General features: G+C 27.2%; 1 protein-coding gene across 1 annotated transcript in view; it reads right to left on the minus strand.

Annotated features, from left to right (window-relative positions):
- Nucleotides 1-14,565: 14,565 nt before the first annotated feature.
- Nucleotides 14,566-17,036, minus strand: part of Hr51 (photoreceptor-specific nuclear hormone receptor 51) — a 40,286-nt gene continuing 37,815 nt past the window's right edge. Inside the window, exons 10-11 of the mRNA XM_075311853.1 lie at nt 14,852-15,016; nt 14,566-14,758 (exon numbers count right to left, since the gene is read on the minus strand). Coding sequence (XP_075167968.1) covers nt 14,576-14,758; nt 14,852-15,016 — 348 coding nt within the window. The 3' untranslated portion in view covers nt 14,566-14,575. The remainder of the gene's footprint in view (nt 14,759-14,851; nt 15,017-17,036) is intronic.

The raw sequence follows: 17,036 nt of genomic DNA on the forward strand, positions 1-17,036 counted from the left end.
TAGGTTAGGTTAGGTGCCAGCCCCATGTTTCAGGCTCACTTAGACTATTCAGTCCATTGTGATACCACATTGGTGAGCTTGTCTCTTATCACTGAGTGCTGCCCGATTCTATGTTAAGCTCAATGACAAGGGACCTCCTTTTTATAGCCGAGTCCGAACGGCGTTCCACATTGCAGTGAAACCACTTAGAGAAGCTTTGAAACCCTCAGAAATGTCACCAGCATTACTGAGATGGGATAATCCACCGCTAAAAAACTTTTTGGTGTTCGGTCGAAGCAGGAATCGAACCCACGACCACGTGGGCACCACGTGGACAGAAAATGGTAGGAGTCATCCTTTGCCTCCGGGTCCAAATACCATTTACAAATATCATCAGTCATTATTGTTAATATTTCACCCAAATAAATCTCTCCATACAAAAGTCAACCACTGTACAAGATAATTTTCGATGAGTTTTTCCGTTTTTTTTTGTGTTAAAGTTAACTAATGAAAAATATCTCCTGCAAACAAATTAAGACTTCTTACCACTCAACATCCCATGCTCCATATGTAAACCCACATGTACGAACATATTTATGTAGATATTTAAGTGTGTTATGTTACGATATCGTGAAGATTACAGTTATAATGAAAGTTTTTATTAACAAAGTTCTTGTAAAGCTTTTGCCATATAAACATTAAGGAAACTTTTCAGTTTACTTGAGGAGTTTTCGGGATGTGATTGTTGGGCAACCAATTTGTGTTAAATTCCTTATGACCCACAGAGATCCTTTTTGGAAAATGTTCTCGTTTTCCTATTATGTATATACATAAGTTTATTAATTGCAATTAATTTTATAACCAAAATCTCTATATATTAATTCCCTAATAAAGAATATTTATTATAATTAATGTTTGTTTGTGCAATAGGAAATAAGAGTACAAAAATAATGAGATATTTATTGCTACAGCAACCACAGAGTGTTGCGCTAATATCACAATCCCATAACACAAAAACAAATCCCTACACAAGTAAAACACCAAAATATACACAATAAAATTATCCCTTCTCCTCCTCCTCCGCCTCCCTCCCTCCCACAAAAACTAAATCATAGTGGTCAATAGTGGCTATAGATTCCTGCAGCAAACGAAATGAGATTTCCCAAAAGTCATATTACCAATCAATAACAACAACGATGGTACATACTTTCATCCATTCTCAGACGGTTCATGTTAGTGTGTGTGTGAGTGGTGGGAGGAGAAATACCAAAGGATTTGAGATTGGCTAAAACCACCGCACTTCAAATCATCTTTGATGTTATCTTTCAAGTGTATAAGTTTGGCTATTACTCTTTGCCTTTCAAAGGTGATGATATCCCCCATCACTGGCGATTCCTACAATCACAGACGTTTACCTTAAATACTAGTGTTTTCTTCATTTTATTATATATTTGTATTTCTCCATCTTTTAGATGATTATCAATTAATAATTATAATAATACGAGGAGGGATAATGATGGCGAAGTCCAGTGCACTCATTTAATTCACTGATTGTATACACAAGGGAGATTGAAATAATTGCTTATTTGCTTGTTCTCACTCTCTCTATGTCTCGAGTTAACATTACTGCATGGTTGCCATAAAATCATTAACATGATATAAGAGGATTTTGAATATGGGAAAAAATGCATAATATCCATTTAATATAAATTTCAATTTAAATATAAAAATATCGAAAGTAAAAAAATTGTTTCATATTTTATGAAAACTAATGGTGTTTTCTTTTCTTAAAAAAAAGTGCTGTGCCTTCATTTTGTCCGTACAGAATGCGCATTTTTAAAATGTTTCTAGCAACCTAAAAAAAATGCTATCATTTCAGCGGGCAGAAAAGAATTCAAAGGAGCAAACAGGGCAATCGCAGCACTCTCATATGTCGGCTGTGCTGAAAATGCCACAATTTGCCTTTATGTGTGGCACTATTTTCACAACATAATTCGAAGCCTTTTCAAACTTTTGCCTGTTTTTGGTTTTTAGAAAAGAACCTAAAAAATTCATTTTCCGGGCAAAATGCAAAATGTGCGAATTTTTTTATAAGAAAAGAAAATACCATAAAATTAACTACTATTTTTTTACGATGAATCCACGGTACAAGACAACTTTAGCTTTGAAGTGAGCTTTAGCGTTGAAACGTATTCGGTTTTTGCTGGAGGTTGTGATCCAAATCAACTGAAGGCTGTGATCCACATCAAAAGATCGACTTTTATACAATTCTAGTTTTCGACTTTTCAAAACTTTGGAATAGTCGACTTTTCAACCTTTCAACTTTTTTAAAATTTGGAGAAGTCCACTTTCGAGTTTTCAAATTTTTTGAAATAGACGACTTTTCAATATTTCTACAGTTTTAAAATATAGAAAATAGACTTTTTTTGGTTTTTTCGAATTTTTCAAATTTTGGTATAGTCTACTTTTCTACATTTCAACTTTTTTTAAAATTTGGAGAAGTCCAGTTTCGAGTTTTCAACTTTTTTGGAATAGACGACTTTTCAATATTTCTACACTTTTAAAATATAGAAAATAGATTTTTTTTGGTTTTTTTCGAATTTTTAAAATTTTTGTATCCTCGACTTTTTAACCTTTCAACTTTTTTAAAATTTGGAGAAGTCCACTTTCGAGTTTTCAATTTTTTTGGAATAGACGACTTTTCAATATTTCTACAGTTTTAAAATATAGAAAATAGATGTTTTCGAATTTTTCAAATTTTGGAATAGCAGACATTTAAACTTTCCACTATCTTTAAAATTTGGAAAAGTCGAGTTTTCGAGCCTTTCGCTTGTTTAAAAAATTTGGAATAGTTTACATTTGGATCGTTTAACATTTGGAAAAGTCAACATTTCGAGTTTTCAATTTTTCAAAATTTTGAAAAAAATCGAATTTTTAACCTTGTGACTTTTCTAACTTCAACTTTTTCAAATTTTTTGTGATAGCTGACATTTCAACTTTCCACAATTTTTTTTAAATTCTGAAAAGTCAACTTTTCGAATAATTATTTCAATTTGTGGAAGAATGAACATTTTAACATTAAACTTTTTTTAAAAAGAGGACTTTTCGAATTTTCCAATTTTGGATAAATAAATTTACATACTTTTCGACGTTTTTAAACTTTGGAAAATTGGACTTTTCTATTATTTTTACAAGTCGAAATTTCGAATTTTTAAAATTTTGGATTAGTCAACTTTTTTTTTAAATTTAGAAAAGTGGACTTTTCCAGTTTCCGATTTTTTCAACTCTCTGTAATAGTCGACATTGGGAGCCACCGTGGTGCAATGGTTAGTATGCCCGCCTTACGTACACAAGGTCGTGGGTTCGATTCCTGCTACGACCGAACACCAAAAAGTTTTTCAGCGGTGGATTATCCCACCTCAGTAATGCTGGTGACATTTCTGAGGGTTTCAAAGCTTCTCTAAGTGGTTTCACTGGAATGTGGAACGCCGTTCGGACTCGGCTATAAAAAGGAGGTCCCTTGTCATTGAGCTTAACATGGAATCGGGCAGCACTCAGTGATAAGAGAGAAGTTCACCACTGTGGTATCACAATGGACTGAATAGTCTAAGTGAGCTTGATACATCGCGCTGCCACATAACCTAACCTAACCTAATAGTCGACATTTCAACCTTTCGACAATTTTTTTATTTTTAAAATTCAACTTTGCAAGCCTTCGCTTGTTTTCAAATTTTGGAATAGTCAAAATTTCAGCATTTCGCCTTTTTTTTAATTTGGAAAAGTGGACTTTTAGAATTTTCTAAATTTTAGAAAAATCAATTTGCATCATTTCGACTTATTTAAAATTTGCAAAAGTGGACTTTTTAAGCTTTCGACTTTTTAACATTTTTAAAATAAACGACATTTTAATCTCACGACTACATTTGCAATTAAAAAAACCAACATTTCGATTTTTTCAAAATTTTGAATATTCGACTTTCCAACCATTCGACCTTTTTCAAATTTGGAAAAAGTTACTTTTCCAATTTCCGACTTTTCCAACTTTTTGGAATAGTCGACAAAAGTGGACTTTTTAAGCTTTCGACTTTTTAATATTTTTAAAATAATCGACATTTTAATCTCACGACTACATTTGCAATTAAAAACCCAACATTTCGATTTTTTCAAATTTTGGAATATTCGACTTTCCAATCATTCGACCTTTTTCAAATTTGGAAAAATTTACTTTTCCATTTTCCGACTTTTCCAACTTTTTGGAATAGTCGACAAAAGTGGACTTTTTGAGCTTTCGACTTTTTTAAATTTTTAAAATAATCGGCATTTAAATCTCACGACTACATTTGCAATTAAAAAAACCAACATTTCGATTGTTTCAAAATTTGGAATATTCGACTTTCCAATCATTCGACCTTTTTCAAATTTGGAAAAATTTACTTCCGACATTTTCAACTTTTTGGAATAGTCGACATTTCAACCTTTCGGCTATATGTAAAGTCTGAAAAAGTCGACTTTTCGGTCATTGTGTTTTCAAATTTTGGAATAGTCAACATTTCAGAATTTCGACTTTTTTATAATTAGAAAAAGTAGACTTTTCGAGTTTTTGACTTTTTTTTAATTTTGGACTAGGTGACATTTCAGCCTTTTGACGTTCGTACTCGGCTAAACAAAGGGCATCCCTTGTTATTGAAATAAACGTAGTATCGGACTGCAGTATAGCTGATAAGAGAGAATTTCACCACTTTTGGCATCACAAACGAATTGTCTAAGTGAGTGATATCTAATCTAACCTACCATAGAAATTTTTGCATCTCTTAATTAAATTTCGAGTATTCGGTTTTGTCATATTTTGGAATAATCGTCTTTTTGACCTTTCGTATTTTTTTAAAATTTTGAAAATCCGACTTTTTCAAATTTCCAACTTTTTTTAATTTTGGAAAAGTCAAGTTTTTAATTTTTTTAAATTTTTGATCTTCTTTTGAACCGCATAATTTTACACTTTTATATTCACCGCACTGAAATAAGAGGAAAGAAATTTTAGACAACCAAACATTTCTTTTGTCACCAAACAAATGTTCATAAAAAACAAGTATATACAGCAGTAAGTTCGACCGGGCCGAATCTTAAATACCCACCACCATGAACCAAATATTAGGGTTTCCTTTGAAATTTCAGGAGGGCTTGAGGACTTGAGGACACTTCCCGAAGATAAATTTAAAGATTTAACCTATGAGGACTATATCAGATTCTGGATTTATAAGAACCATTTTTGTTTGAGTTTTAGAGGAATCATTAACATCTCTTGTAAGTGTGCAAGGAAATTATAAAATAACGTCTTGATTTGAAATCTTAAATCTGTAGAAGTAAAATCTGGAAATTTTACATTGAGTTTCAATCAATTTTCATGATCAGTGCGCCTTCTACACCCTCAAGAAGTGAAGTCGGTTTATATGGAGGCATTACCAAATGGACCGATAAAAACTTAATCCGATTCACGTTTTTGTGAGCCTAAAATACCAGAATATTTACAATTTCAGGCAAATCACTACGGTTTCTAGAAACCCAAGGAGTGAAATCGGGAGATCGTTCTTAAGGGGGCTATTTTAGTAGGACCGATACTCACCGTTTTCGGCACACCTCTTTATGACCCGAAAATACCTCTAGATTTCTAATTTCAGGCAAACAGGATAAAAACTTCGGATTCTAGAAGCCCAAGAAGTAAAATCGGGAAATCGATCTCTATGGGGGCTATACCAAAATATGGACCGATTCTCACCATTTTCGGCACACCTCTTTATGGTACTAAAACACCTCTAGATTTCGAATTTCAGCCAAATCGGGAGGTCGGTTTATATGGGGACTATATCAAAACCTGGACGGATATAGCCCATCTTCGAACTTGACCTGCCTGCAGACAAAAGACGAGTTTGTGCAAAATTTCAGCACGATTGCTTCATTATTGAAGACTGTAGCGTGATTACAACAGACAGACAGAGAGACAGACAGCCATACAGACGGACATCGTTATATCGTCTTAGAATTTCTCCCTAATCAAGAATATATATACTTTATATAGTCGGAAATCGATATTTCGATGTGTTACAAACGGAATGACAAACTTATTATACCCCCGTCACCATTCTATGGTGGTGGGTATAAAAATTATACACAAATGCAGCAAAAAGATTTAATAAATTCGTATTTCCCACAAAATAGATCAGAGTTTTCAAAAAAATTTATATTCTACCACAAATACGCCCATCTTGAACTTTGTATGACATTAAAAAAAAAATAACTCCAATTTTTTCCTTCAAAATACAAAATCTTCTTTAACAAGTGAAAAAAAAAATTATCACCCATGTTCGGATATTCACTTCAATTCCACTTCCACTATCCACGTCAAATCCACGAACGTAAAAATTTGGTGTTCTTAATTCCACGTTATTTTTTGAACTTTTCTGTAACCAGCTGGGTTGCACAAATCACCCAAAAATTCACTAAGGCGGAAATCAAAATAAGTGGAATCAATAGACTCATGTCTATTGATTCCATGTATTAAATATAAAACATTTCATGTATTAAATATAAAACATTTCAATTTTTTTAAGCGAGTACTTTTTTAACCGAAAATACACCCATCTTGGACATAATTCAACTTTCACCAAGACTTTTGCAAGTGAATTGATTTCACGAAAATTCCGGTGAAAGTGGATTGCAGGACACGAAAATCGTGGAATTGATTCACATTCACCTGGAAGTGGATTTGGGAACATGGGCACATAAGTAATTTTTTTTATATATTTTTTTTTAATTTTTCTGGTGCTTTCATTTTTTTTAGTGTACTGAACAAGTGTGAACTTGGTAACATTGCGTGTCAGCTATACTGTACTTCTACTATTTCTATTTTTTTTTTAATTACAGGTACGTCCCTTTTGTTATTTAATTTAATAAAAATTAGGACTTTCAATTGTTTCCAAACCAAAAATCATTTTTACCATAATAAAATGAGATGTGGCAACACTTACCATATGTTGTTAACATCCTACTCTCTTCTTCACTTATCAACAGAATTGCTCTCTGTTATTATTGTTTTCTCTTGAACATTTTCATATTTGATTTTTACGCGGGCTCACATAATGAACACAATAATGATGATGAGTTTGACAATAATGAAGTTGATTGATATGGACGACACGATGGGAAGGCCAGCAAACTCATATGCAAACTATGTCGCTGATTACAGCAGCAGTAAATGATACACAGATTCCATTTCAGTTGCCATTCAAAAAGCAGCAGTAGTAGGGGGAGAATGGCAACAAGAACAACAACGACATTAACAATTTCATGCAGTTAAAACATTTTTTCTTCATTTTTATTATGGGATGCCACGAAAGAGTTTTATATTTTATTATGATATGAGTTGTTGTTGTTTTCCTTACAGCCACTTACTCTCAGAATATTTATACTCGATGTTGTTTTGATAGGAAAATGTTATTTTGAGATTTTTTTGTGTGTTTTGGATTTTTATATTCCCCGTGTGTAGGTATATTTCATAAATGATGTCTTTGTCGCATTATTAATAATATTTTCATAGTGATGTTAATACTTTTGTTGTCTGCCCTTAAGTTTGGTGGTATTTATTATTGTATGTTTTTATAGAAGAAACCAAAAAAAAAGAGTGTGATTTCGATTTTTTTGCTCTATAAATTTTATTTATGTCAAAGTAATAAAATCGCAAGAAATTCCAAAAGACTCTAGGCAAGATTTTTATGGAATAGCGAACAAGCAATTTTCAGGGACTATAATGCATTTCAGCAGCAGCATCATCATTCGCATATAGAAGCGATCAAATGATGTGATGATAGATAGACAAAGGCGGTGGACTCATTGAAAGGTTGATGGCCCAAAAGAATTTTGACAATCAAATACGTTGGGGAAAAAATCGAAAAAATACTAAAATAAAAAATTACTATTCCAAAAAAAAAATTTAAGCCAACAATCGATTTGAACAATTTAAATGGATGCTGCATAATCAAAAACAGTCTTTTTCTTGATATGTATACATGTTGATGTTGTTGGTATCGTTATTTGTTTGTTCTTTTTTGTATTTTACTGTTGTTGCAGTAGCACGAACCACAGACAAACACACACACACGCATAGGCACACCAGAAATTCATCCCAAAACCCCAATAACAACAATGCGGAATTTCATGGCATACAAGAAGTATCTTGTAAATACATGATGTTAGTACACTCAACGACGACCATATCACTCTTCCTCACTCCCTTCCCCAACCCACTAGCACTTGGGTTGAATTCGCGGCATACACTTACATTATACCCGCAGCCGCCGCACACTTTGCACATCATCTACATCCCACATTGTTTCATTGGGGGCCTATAGCAGCATATCTCATCTCATCGCATCTCATGTATGGTATAATGGCACATTCCGGTGTATTTATAAAACCACTACTTCCACTTCTTTGCAAAATTGTTTTTTTTTTATTTCACTTTACTTTACTTTTCTTCTTCTTCTTGTACTTTCCGTTGCCTTCTCTTTTATAAATGCACCGACCGCACTTGATTTTAATAAATAGAATTTTCTTCACTAATGCACATTTTATATCGCTCAATTGGGATATTTTTCAATTTGCAAATGCTTTAAATTATTTTTTCATAGATTTTGTTATAAATTTTGGGGTTTTATTTTAGCAAAAATTTACATTAAAAATTTTGTTTATTTCGTTGACGAAAACAATTTTTATTCCTCTTATCCGTTTGACGTCTAAAATAATACTTAAAATGCCTGCGGTCCTTTTTTGCACAGATACAGAGAGAGAGCCCAAGAGAGTCAATAGAGGAGAGATACACATACTTGCACTACCACAACAATTATTCGCACTCTTTCAGTGGAGTCTATGCATTGTCTGTACAATGATGTAGATGGCGTTGATTGCCTAGAGGAAATTGGATATGCTTGTTTATATGGAAATACAACTCTGTTACAGTGGGGACATTGGAATTTAGTTAAACAGCCATAGTTGATATAAAATAATAAATGAAAAGCTGGAAGGGGACTACAAAATCTAATGAAAATTACTAGTGAGCCAAAATATGCTAATAGCAATGCAAAAACAAAATCAATCTACGTTTTTAGCGTAAAGATATTGCCTTAAAATTTTACAGAAATCTTATAGTGCAACCCACTATCAAAGTGAGTTGCACTATGAATTAAAGTGGCAATTTCTTTTTGGAGAACGAGAACCGCCATCAAGGTTGCCAAAATTGGTAGTATTCTACCAAACATGCTAAATTTTTTTACTGTTTGCTAGCTTAGTAGAATTCTTGAAGACTTCGTAGATTTTGCAAAATATTCCACACCAACTAAGAGCCCAGCAAAAAAAAGCATTGCCAAAACAATGGTGAAAATGTCCCTTTGGATCCGGATGTGATACAAAATTGCCGCAGAAGCGATGAATTTACCACCATTTCAACAGCCGTTGCACTGAATTTGCACCACTTCTTAGGGTGTGACCTGAATTCAGTGTTTTGAATGAGAATTTAAAAAAATGCAATAGTTTGCAAATAAAATAGTTTTATAGTGTTTTATGATTGTAATGTATGTTATTCTAATGGTTGCTTGTAACGTTTGACCTCAAATAACATATGTTCAACAAATCGCAAATTTTTCGAGAGTTAATTTTTACTGTTTTTTTTTTTTTTTGCTGCGAAGTACTTTACAAACTTTTATAGAAATATTTTTCTAAAGATATAAAAATTTAAACAAAACTTTCTATAGAAATAAAATTTTAACAAAATTTTCTAAAATAAAATAAAATTTTGAGAAAATTTTCTATAGAAAAAATTTTGACAAAATTTTCTATTGAAATAAATTTTGACAAAATGTTCTATAGAAATAAATTTTGAAAAAATGTTCTATAGAAATAAAATTTTGACAAAAACTTTCTACAGAAATAAAATTTTGACAAAATTAACTATAGAAATAATTTTTGACAAAATGTTCTATAGAAATAAAATTTTGAAAAAAATTTTTTATAAAGGAATAAAATTTTGACAAATTTTTTTCTATAGTAATAAAATTTTAATAACATTTTCTATAGAAATAAATTTTGTCAAAATTTTCTATAGAAATAAAATTTTGAAAAAATTTTCTATAGAAATAAAATTTTAAGAAAATTTTCTTGTGTGTGATCTGAATTCAGTGTTTGAATGTGAATTAAAAAAATGCAATAGTTTGCAAATACATTAGTTTTATAGTTTTTATGATTGTAATGTATGTTATTCTAATAGTTGCTTCTAACGTTTGACCTCAAATATGTTCAACAAATCGCAAATTCTTCGAGAGTTAATTTTTACTGTTTTTTTTTTGCTGTGAGGTACTTTACAAACTTTTACAGAAATATTTTTCTAAAGAACTAAAAATTTAAACAAAACTTTCTATAGAAATAAAATTTTAACAAAATTTTCTAATAAAATAAAATTTTGACAAAATTTTCTATAGAAAAAAAATTTGACAAAATTTTCTATAGAAATAAAATTTTGACAAAAATGTTCTATAGGAATAACATTTTCTATAGGAATAAAATTTTGAAAAAATGTTCTATAGAAATAAAATTTTGACAAAAATTTTCTATAGAAATAAAATTTTGACAATATTTTCTATAGAAATAAATTTTGACAAAATGTTCTGTAGAAATAAAATTTTGACAAAAATTTGTTATATAGGAATAAAATTTTGACAAATTTTTTTTCTATAGAAATAAAATTTTAAAAACATTTTCTATAGAAATAAATTTTGTCAAAATTTTCTATAGAAATAAAATTTTGAGAAAATTTTCTATAGAAATAAAATTTTGAGAAAATTTTCTATAGAAATAAAATTTTGAGAAAATTTTCTATAGAAATAAAATTTTGACAAAATTTTCTATAGAAATAAAATTTTAAGAAAATTTTCTATAAAAATAAAATTTTGAGAACACTTTCTTTAGGAATAAAATTTTGCAAAAATTTTCTATAGAAATAACATTTTAACATAATTTTCTATAGAAATAAAATTTTGACAAAATTTTCTATAGAAATAAAATGTTGACAAAATTTTTTATAGAAATAAAATTTTGACAAAATTTTCTGTACAATATTTGTTTGTTTGGTATTTTCTCCAAATTTTGGTAGAGTGGCAACCGCGCTCCCTTATTGTCTCAAATTTTGTAGCAAGCAACATATGTAGGTATCGACATTATATCATAGAACACCATCATCATCACCATCGCCATTCGATCCTTTACATTTGTTGAAATTAGGCAACTCATAAGGTTGGTTGATAGTTTTGCTGCAAGTAGAGAATGCTGATGAGGAATGTGGTAATTCCGAAACGTGCGTCCATCCAACCATAGGGCTTTGCCCAAATAAATTTGACAAAAATTCTTTTCCTCTCTTGGTTAAGCTACTCTTGTAGTTTAGTCAACGCAATGGTGCTGAGATCGAAACAACAAATATGAAATAAAATTTTGACAAAATTTTTTCTATAGGAATAAAATTTTGACAAATTTGTTTTTATAGGAATAAAATTTTGACAAAATTTTTTCCTATAGAAATAAAATTTAAAAAAATTGTTCTATAGATATAAAATTTTGACCAAATTTTCTATAGCAATAAAATTTTGAGAAAATTTTCTATAGAAATAAAATTTTTAAAAAAATGTTTTATAAAAATAAAATTTTGACAAAATTTTCTATAGCAATAAATTTTGACAAAATTTTTTCTATAGAAATAAAACTTTGAAAAAATTTTCTATAGAAATAAAATTTGGAGAAAATTTTCTATAGAAATAAATTTTGACAAAATTTTCTATAGAAATAAAATTTTGACAAATTTTTTTCCTATAGAAATAAAAATTAAAAAAAAAAAAATCTATAGAAATAAAATTTTGACAAAATATAATTTTGACAAAATTTTCTATAGAAATGACAAAGCTTTCTATGGGAATAAAATTTTGGCACAATTTTCTATAAAAATAAAATTTTGACAAAATTTTTTAAATAAATAAAATTTTATCAAAACTTTCTATAGATATAAAATGTTGACCAAATTTTCTATAGAAATAAAATGTTGACCAAATTTTCCATAGAAATAAAATTTTGAGAAAATTTTTAAATAGAAATAAAAATGTCCACGAAATTTTCGATAGAAATAAATTTTTTACAAATATAATAAAACAACAATTTTGACAAAATTTTCTATAGAAATAAAATTTTGACAACATTTTTTCTATAGGAATAACATTTTGAGAAAATTTTCCTTAGAAATATAATTTTGACAAAATTTGTTCTATAGGAATAAAATTTTGACAAATTTTTTCTATAGGAATAAAATTATGACAAAATTTTTTCTATAGGAATACAATTAAAATTTTTTTTTCTATAGAAATAAAATTTAAAAAAAAATTCTATAGATATAAAATGTTGACCAAATTTTCTATAGTGGTTTTCTATAGAAAACCAATTTTGACAAAATTTTCTATAGAAATAAAATTTTAAAAAAATGTCTATAAATAAATAAATAAAATTTTGAGAAAATTTTTCATAGAAATAAAATTTTGACAAAATTTTCTATAGAAATAAAATTTTGACAAAATTTTTTCTATAGGAATAAAATTTTGAGAAAATTTTCCATAGAAATATAATTTTGACAAAATTATTTCTATAAGAATAAAATTCTGACAAAATTGTTTCTTAGGAATAAAGTTTTGACAAAATTTTTAAATAGAAATAAAAATGTCCACAAAATTTTCGATAGAAATACATTTTTTACAAATTTTTTTCCATAGGAATAACATTTTGACAAAATTTTTAAATAGAAATAAAAATGTCCACAAAATTTTCGATAGAAATAAAATTTTTCAATTCTTTTTATATAAATAAAATTTTGACAAAATGTTTTCCTATAGGAATAAAATTTTGACAAAATGTTCTTTATAAATAAAATTTAGACAAATTTTTTTATAGAAATAAAATGTTGACAAATTTTTCTAAATAAATAACATTTTTTATATATAGAAAATGTTATTTTTTTCTGATTCAATCACGAAATTAATTGATCCAATTAATTTTTTAATTGAAATGTCTTCAATCACAGAAATGATAGTATCAATTAAAAACTTAATTGAAGGTCAATTAAAAAATTAATTGATCCATTTAAAAACTTTATTGATACTATTAATTTTTGTGATTGACTTTTGTTTCAATTAAAAAAATTGTTGGTTCAATTAAATTTTTAATTGAATATTCTCTAAAACTCAATAAAAATTTTAATTGGAAATTTTTTCGTGAAATTTTTTTCTGTGTAGAAATAAAATTGTGATAAAATTTTTTATAGAAATAAAATTTTGAAGATATTGTCTAAAGAAATAGATTTTTGACAAAATTTTCTAAAGAAATAAAATGTTGACAAAATTTTCCAAAGAAATAAAATTTTGACAAACTTTTTATTTCTATTGAAAATTTTATCAAAATTTATCTCAATAAAAAATTTTATTTCTTTAGAAAATGTAGTCAAAATTTTATTTCTCTAGAGAATGATGACAAAATTTTATTTCGATACTCGTAGAACAACATTTTACTTTGATGGATAATTTTGTCAAAATTTTATTTCTTTAGAAAATTCTGTAAAATTTTATTTCTATAGGAAATTTTGTCAAAATTTTATTTTTTTAGAAAATTTTGCAAGTTTTAGTTTTTTAGAAAATTTTGTCAAAATTTTATTTCTTTGGAAAATTTTGTCCAAATTTTCTAAAAAAAATGAAACTGGCAAAATTTTCTAAAAAGAAATACAATTTTGACAAAATTTTCTATAGAAATAAAATTTTGACAAAATTTTCTATAGAAATAAAATTTTACAAAATTGTCTAAAAAAATAAAACTTGCAAAATTTTCTAAAAAAATAAAATTTTGACAAATTTTCTATAAATTCAATATTTTTAAAAGTTTTAATTTTCGTGTTAGGCCCTACTATCAAAGTCCATTGTAAGTTCTCCCTTTTTGTAGAAGTAGTAATTGAAATAACTAAAATAAAATAATAAAACATTTCCTTCGAAGAAAAAACATTTTTCATACTAACTACAAAATTTTGATCAAAAACTTCAAAATTTTGGGTAAAAATTTGGTAGATAATTTTTGGCACGAGTGGCAACCGCTATGACTAACTTATCCCAAACTAACAATAGGTTTTATTATCTTTAATTATCTTTTAGTTAAAGTTTATGTTCTTTTCTATCACTCTATTTAATCATAAAAAAATTACGAAATACATACAAATTTTTTAAATTATTTTTTATTTTTTTTTTGTCCACTTAATATTCAATAGAAGAAATGTTAGCAATAAATTACATTATACATTAATTTTATTAACAGTTAAATAACTATAAAATTGCAATAATTGGTTTGTTTCGCGACTAATACAAATAATTATATATGTATTTTTTGTTTGTTTATATAATATGACGTAATATATCCATTAGACTCTATGTTGTGGTATATCACTCTTCTTTTTTCTGTTTTTTTTTTTTTTTGTAATTAACTAATTTTTATACATATCGCATAGAACTTTTTCCATAGGTGTATTTCCAATGGTCCTTTGAAAATATATCAATTCAATTTTATGAGAATTAATTGATCTGAGTAGGGGCAACATTAATAGAAGACGACCAAAACGGGCTACTTGTGCGGTAAATTGAGATTTCGTGTGTTGAGCTAACATAACCTGGGAGAGAAGAGAGAAACAAATTAAATTTGAAATGATTATATCCTAATTTTGTTTTTGTGTGTGTGTGTGTTTTTTTATTACAACACTTACATGAGCTTGATCTTGTAGATTTTCTATTTGGGCGGGATCCTTTAAACCTCTGGTTTCGGGACGAAATAACACAATAGCCTTAAGACAGGCAAATTCGGCAGGATCAACCATAACAGCTTTAAATTTACAAAAGATTTCATAGAGTGTACGAACATCTGAGGCAATCTGAAAAAAATAATGAAAAGGTAAAAAATTAGTGGATTTTTTGTTAAAAGGGCAATCTGTTTACATATATAGGCAAAATCTTGATGAAAAAACCCTTACTCATCAATTGAGTTTAATTCGTTGCTTTGAAAATAATTATTTTAAAAAGTAACTACGAAAATAAACTGATTATATTGACAAAAACCAAATTCATTGTACCCACGGTTGCCACTCCACCAAAATTTGAAGAAAATTTTACCAAAAAACTACAAATCAACAAATCTTAAAAATAAAATTTTATCAAAATTTTATTTCTATAGAAAGTTTTTGTCAACATTTTATTTCTATAGAAAGCTTTTGTCAAAATTTTATTTCTATAGAAAATTTTGTCAAAATTTTTTTCTATACAAAATTTTTTTCAAATTTGTTCCTATAGAAAATTTTGTCGAAAATTGTATCAAAATTTACCTCAATAGAAAATTTTGATAAAATTTGATTTCTTTAGAAAATGTAGTCGAAATTTTATTTCTCTAGAGAATGATGGCAAAATTTTATTTCTATAGAACAACATTTTACTTCGATGGAAAATTTTGTCAAAATTTTATTTCTTTAGAAAATTTTGTAAAATTTCATTTCTATGGAATTTTTTTTTTCAAAGTTTTATTTCTATAGAAAGTTTTGACAAAATTTTATTATATTTGTTTAGTTTGGCTTGAGGTCATGTAAATAAAAACAGATGTTGTTGTTTTATTGAGTTGAAATTTTTATTTGAAAATATCCAATATTTCGAGACATCTCCGATGCTCGTCTTCGGGGAAATTAATGTAAATTGAAAAAACAGTGAACTTGTTCAGAAGAGAGTATATTTACAACTATAAAAAAAAATTCTATAAAAAAATTTGTCAAAATTTTAATTCTATAGAAAATTTTGTCAAAATTTTATTTTTTTAGAAACTTTTGTCAAAACTTTATTTCTATAGAAAATTTTGTCATAATTTGATTTCTTTAGAAAAATTTATCAAAATTTTATTTCGAAAATTTTATCAAAATCTACCTCAATAGAAAATTTTATTTCTCTAGAGAATAATGGAAAAATTTTATTTCTATAGAACAACATTTTACTTCGATGGAAAATTTTGACAAAATTTTATTTCTTTAGAAAGTTTTGTCAAAATTTTATTTCTATAAAAAAAAATTTTCAAAATTTTAATTCTATAGAAAATTTTGTCAAAATTTTATTTTTTTAGAAAATTTTGTCAAAATTTTATTTTTTTAAAAAATTTCTCTAAATTTTTTTTTTTAGAAAATTTTGTCAAAATTATATTTCTATGGAGAATTTTGTCAAAATTTTATTTCTATAGACAATTTTGTCAAAAAAAAAATTATTTAATTTAATTTAATTAATTTTTTTTTTTAGAAAATTTTGCCAGTTTTATTTTTTTAGAAAATTTTGTCAAAATTTTTTTTCTATGGAGAATTTTGTCAAAATTTTATTTCTATCGGAAATTTTATCAAGATTTATTATCTGTAAAAAAAAATATTTTTTAGAAAATTTGTCAAAATTTTATTTTTTAGAAAATTTTATTTTTCTAGAAAATTTTGCCAAACTCTTATTTCTATAGAAAATTTACCAAAATCGTATTCCTATAAAAAAATGTTATCAAAATTATCTAGAAAATATATCAAAATCTCATTTCTCCAGAAAAGTTTGCCAAAATCTTATTTCTATACACAAAATTTATTTCTATAGACAAATTTGTCCAAATTTTTTTCTATAGAAAATTTTGTCAAAAATTTTTTCTATAGAAAATTTGTTCAAAATCGTTTTCTATCGAAATTTTTTTTCTAAAATTTATTCTATAGAAAATTTTATCAAATTTGTATTTTCTATAGAAAACTTTGTCAATTTTTTTTCTATAGTAAATTTTGTCAAAATTTTATTTCTATAGAAAGTTTTTGTCAACATTTTATTTCTATAGAAAGTTTTTATTAAAATTGTATTTCTATAGAAACTTTTGACAAAATTTTATTTCTATAGAAA

The sequence above is a fragment of the Haematobia irritans genome, chromosome 5 (genome assembly GCF_050003625.1).
Source record: "Haematobia irritans isolate KBUSLIRL chromosome 5, ASM5000362v1, whole genome shotgun sequence".
Lineage (NCBI taxonomy): Eukaryota > Metazoa > Arthropoda > Insecta > Diptera > Muscidae > Haematobia > Haematobia irritans.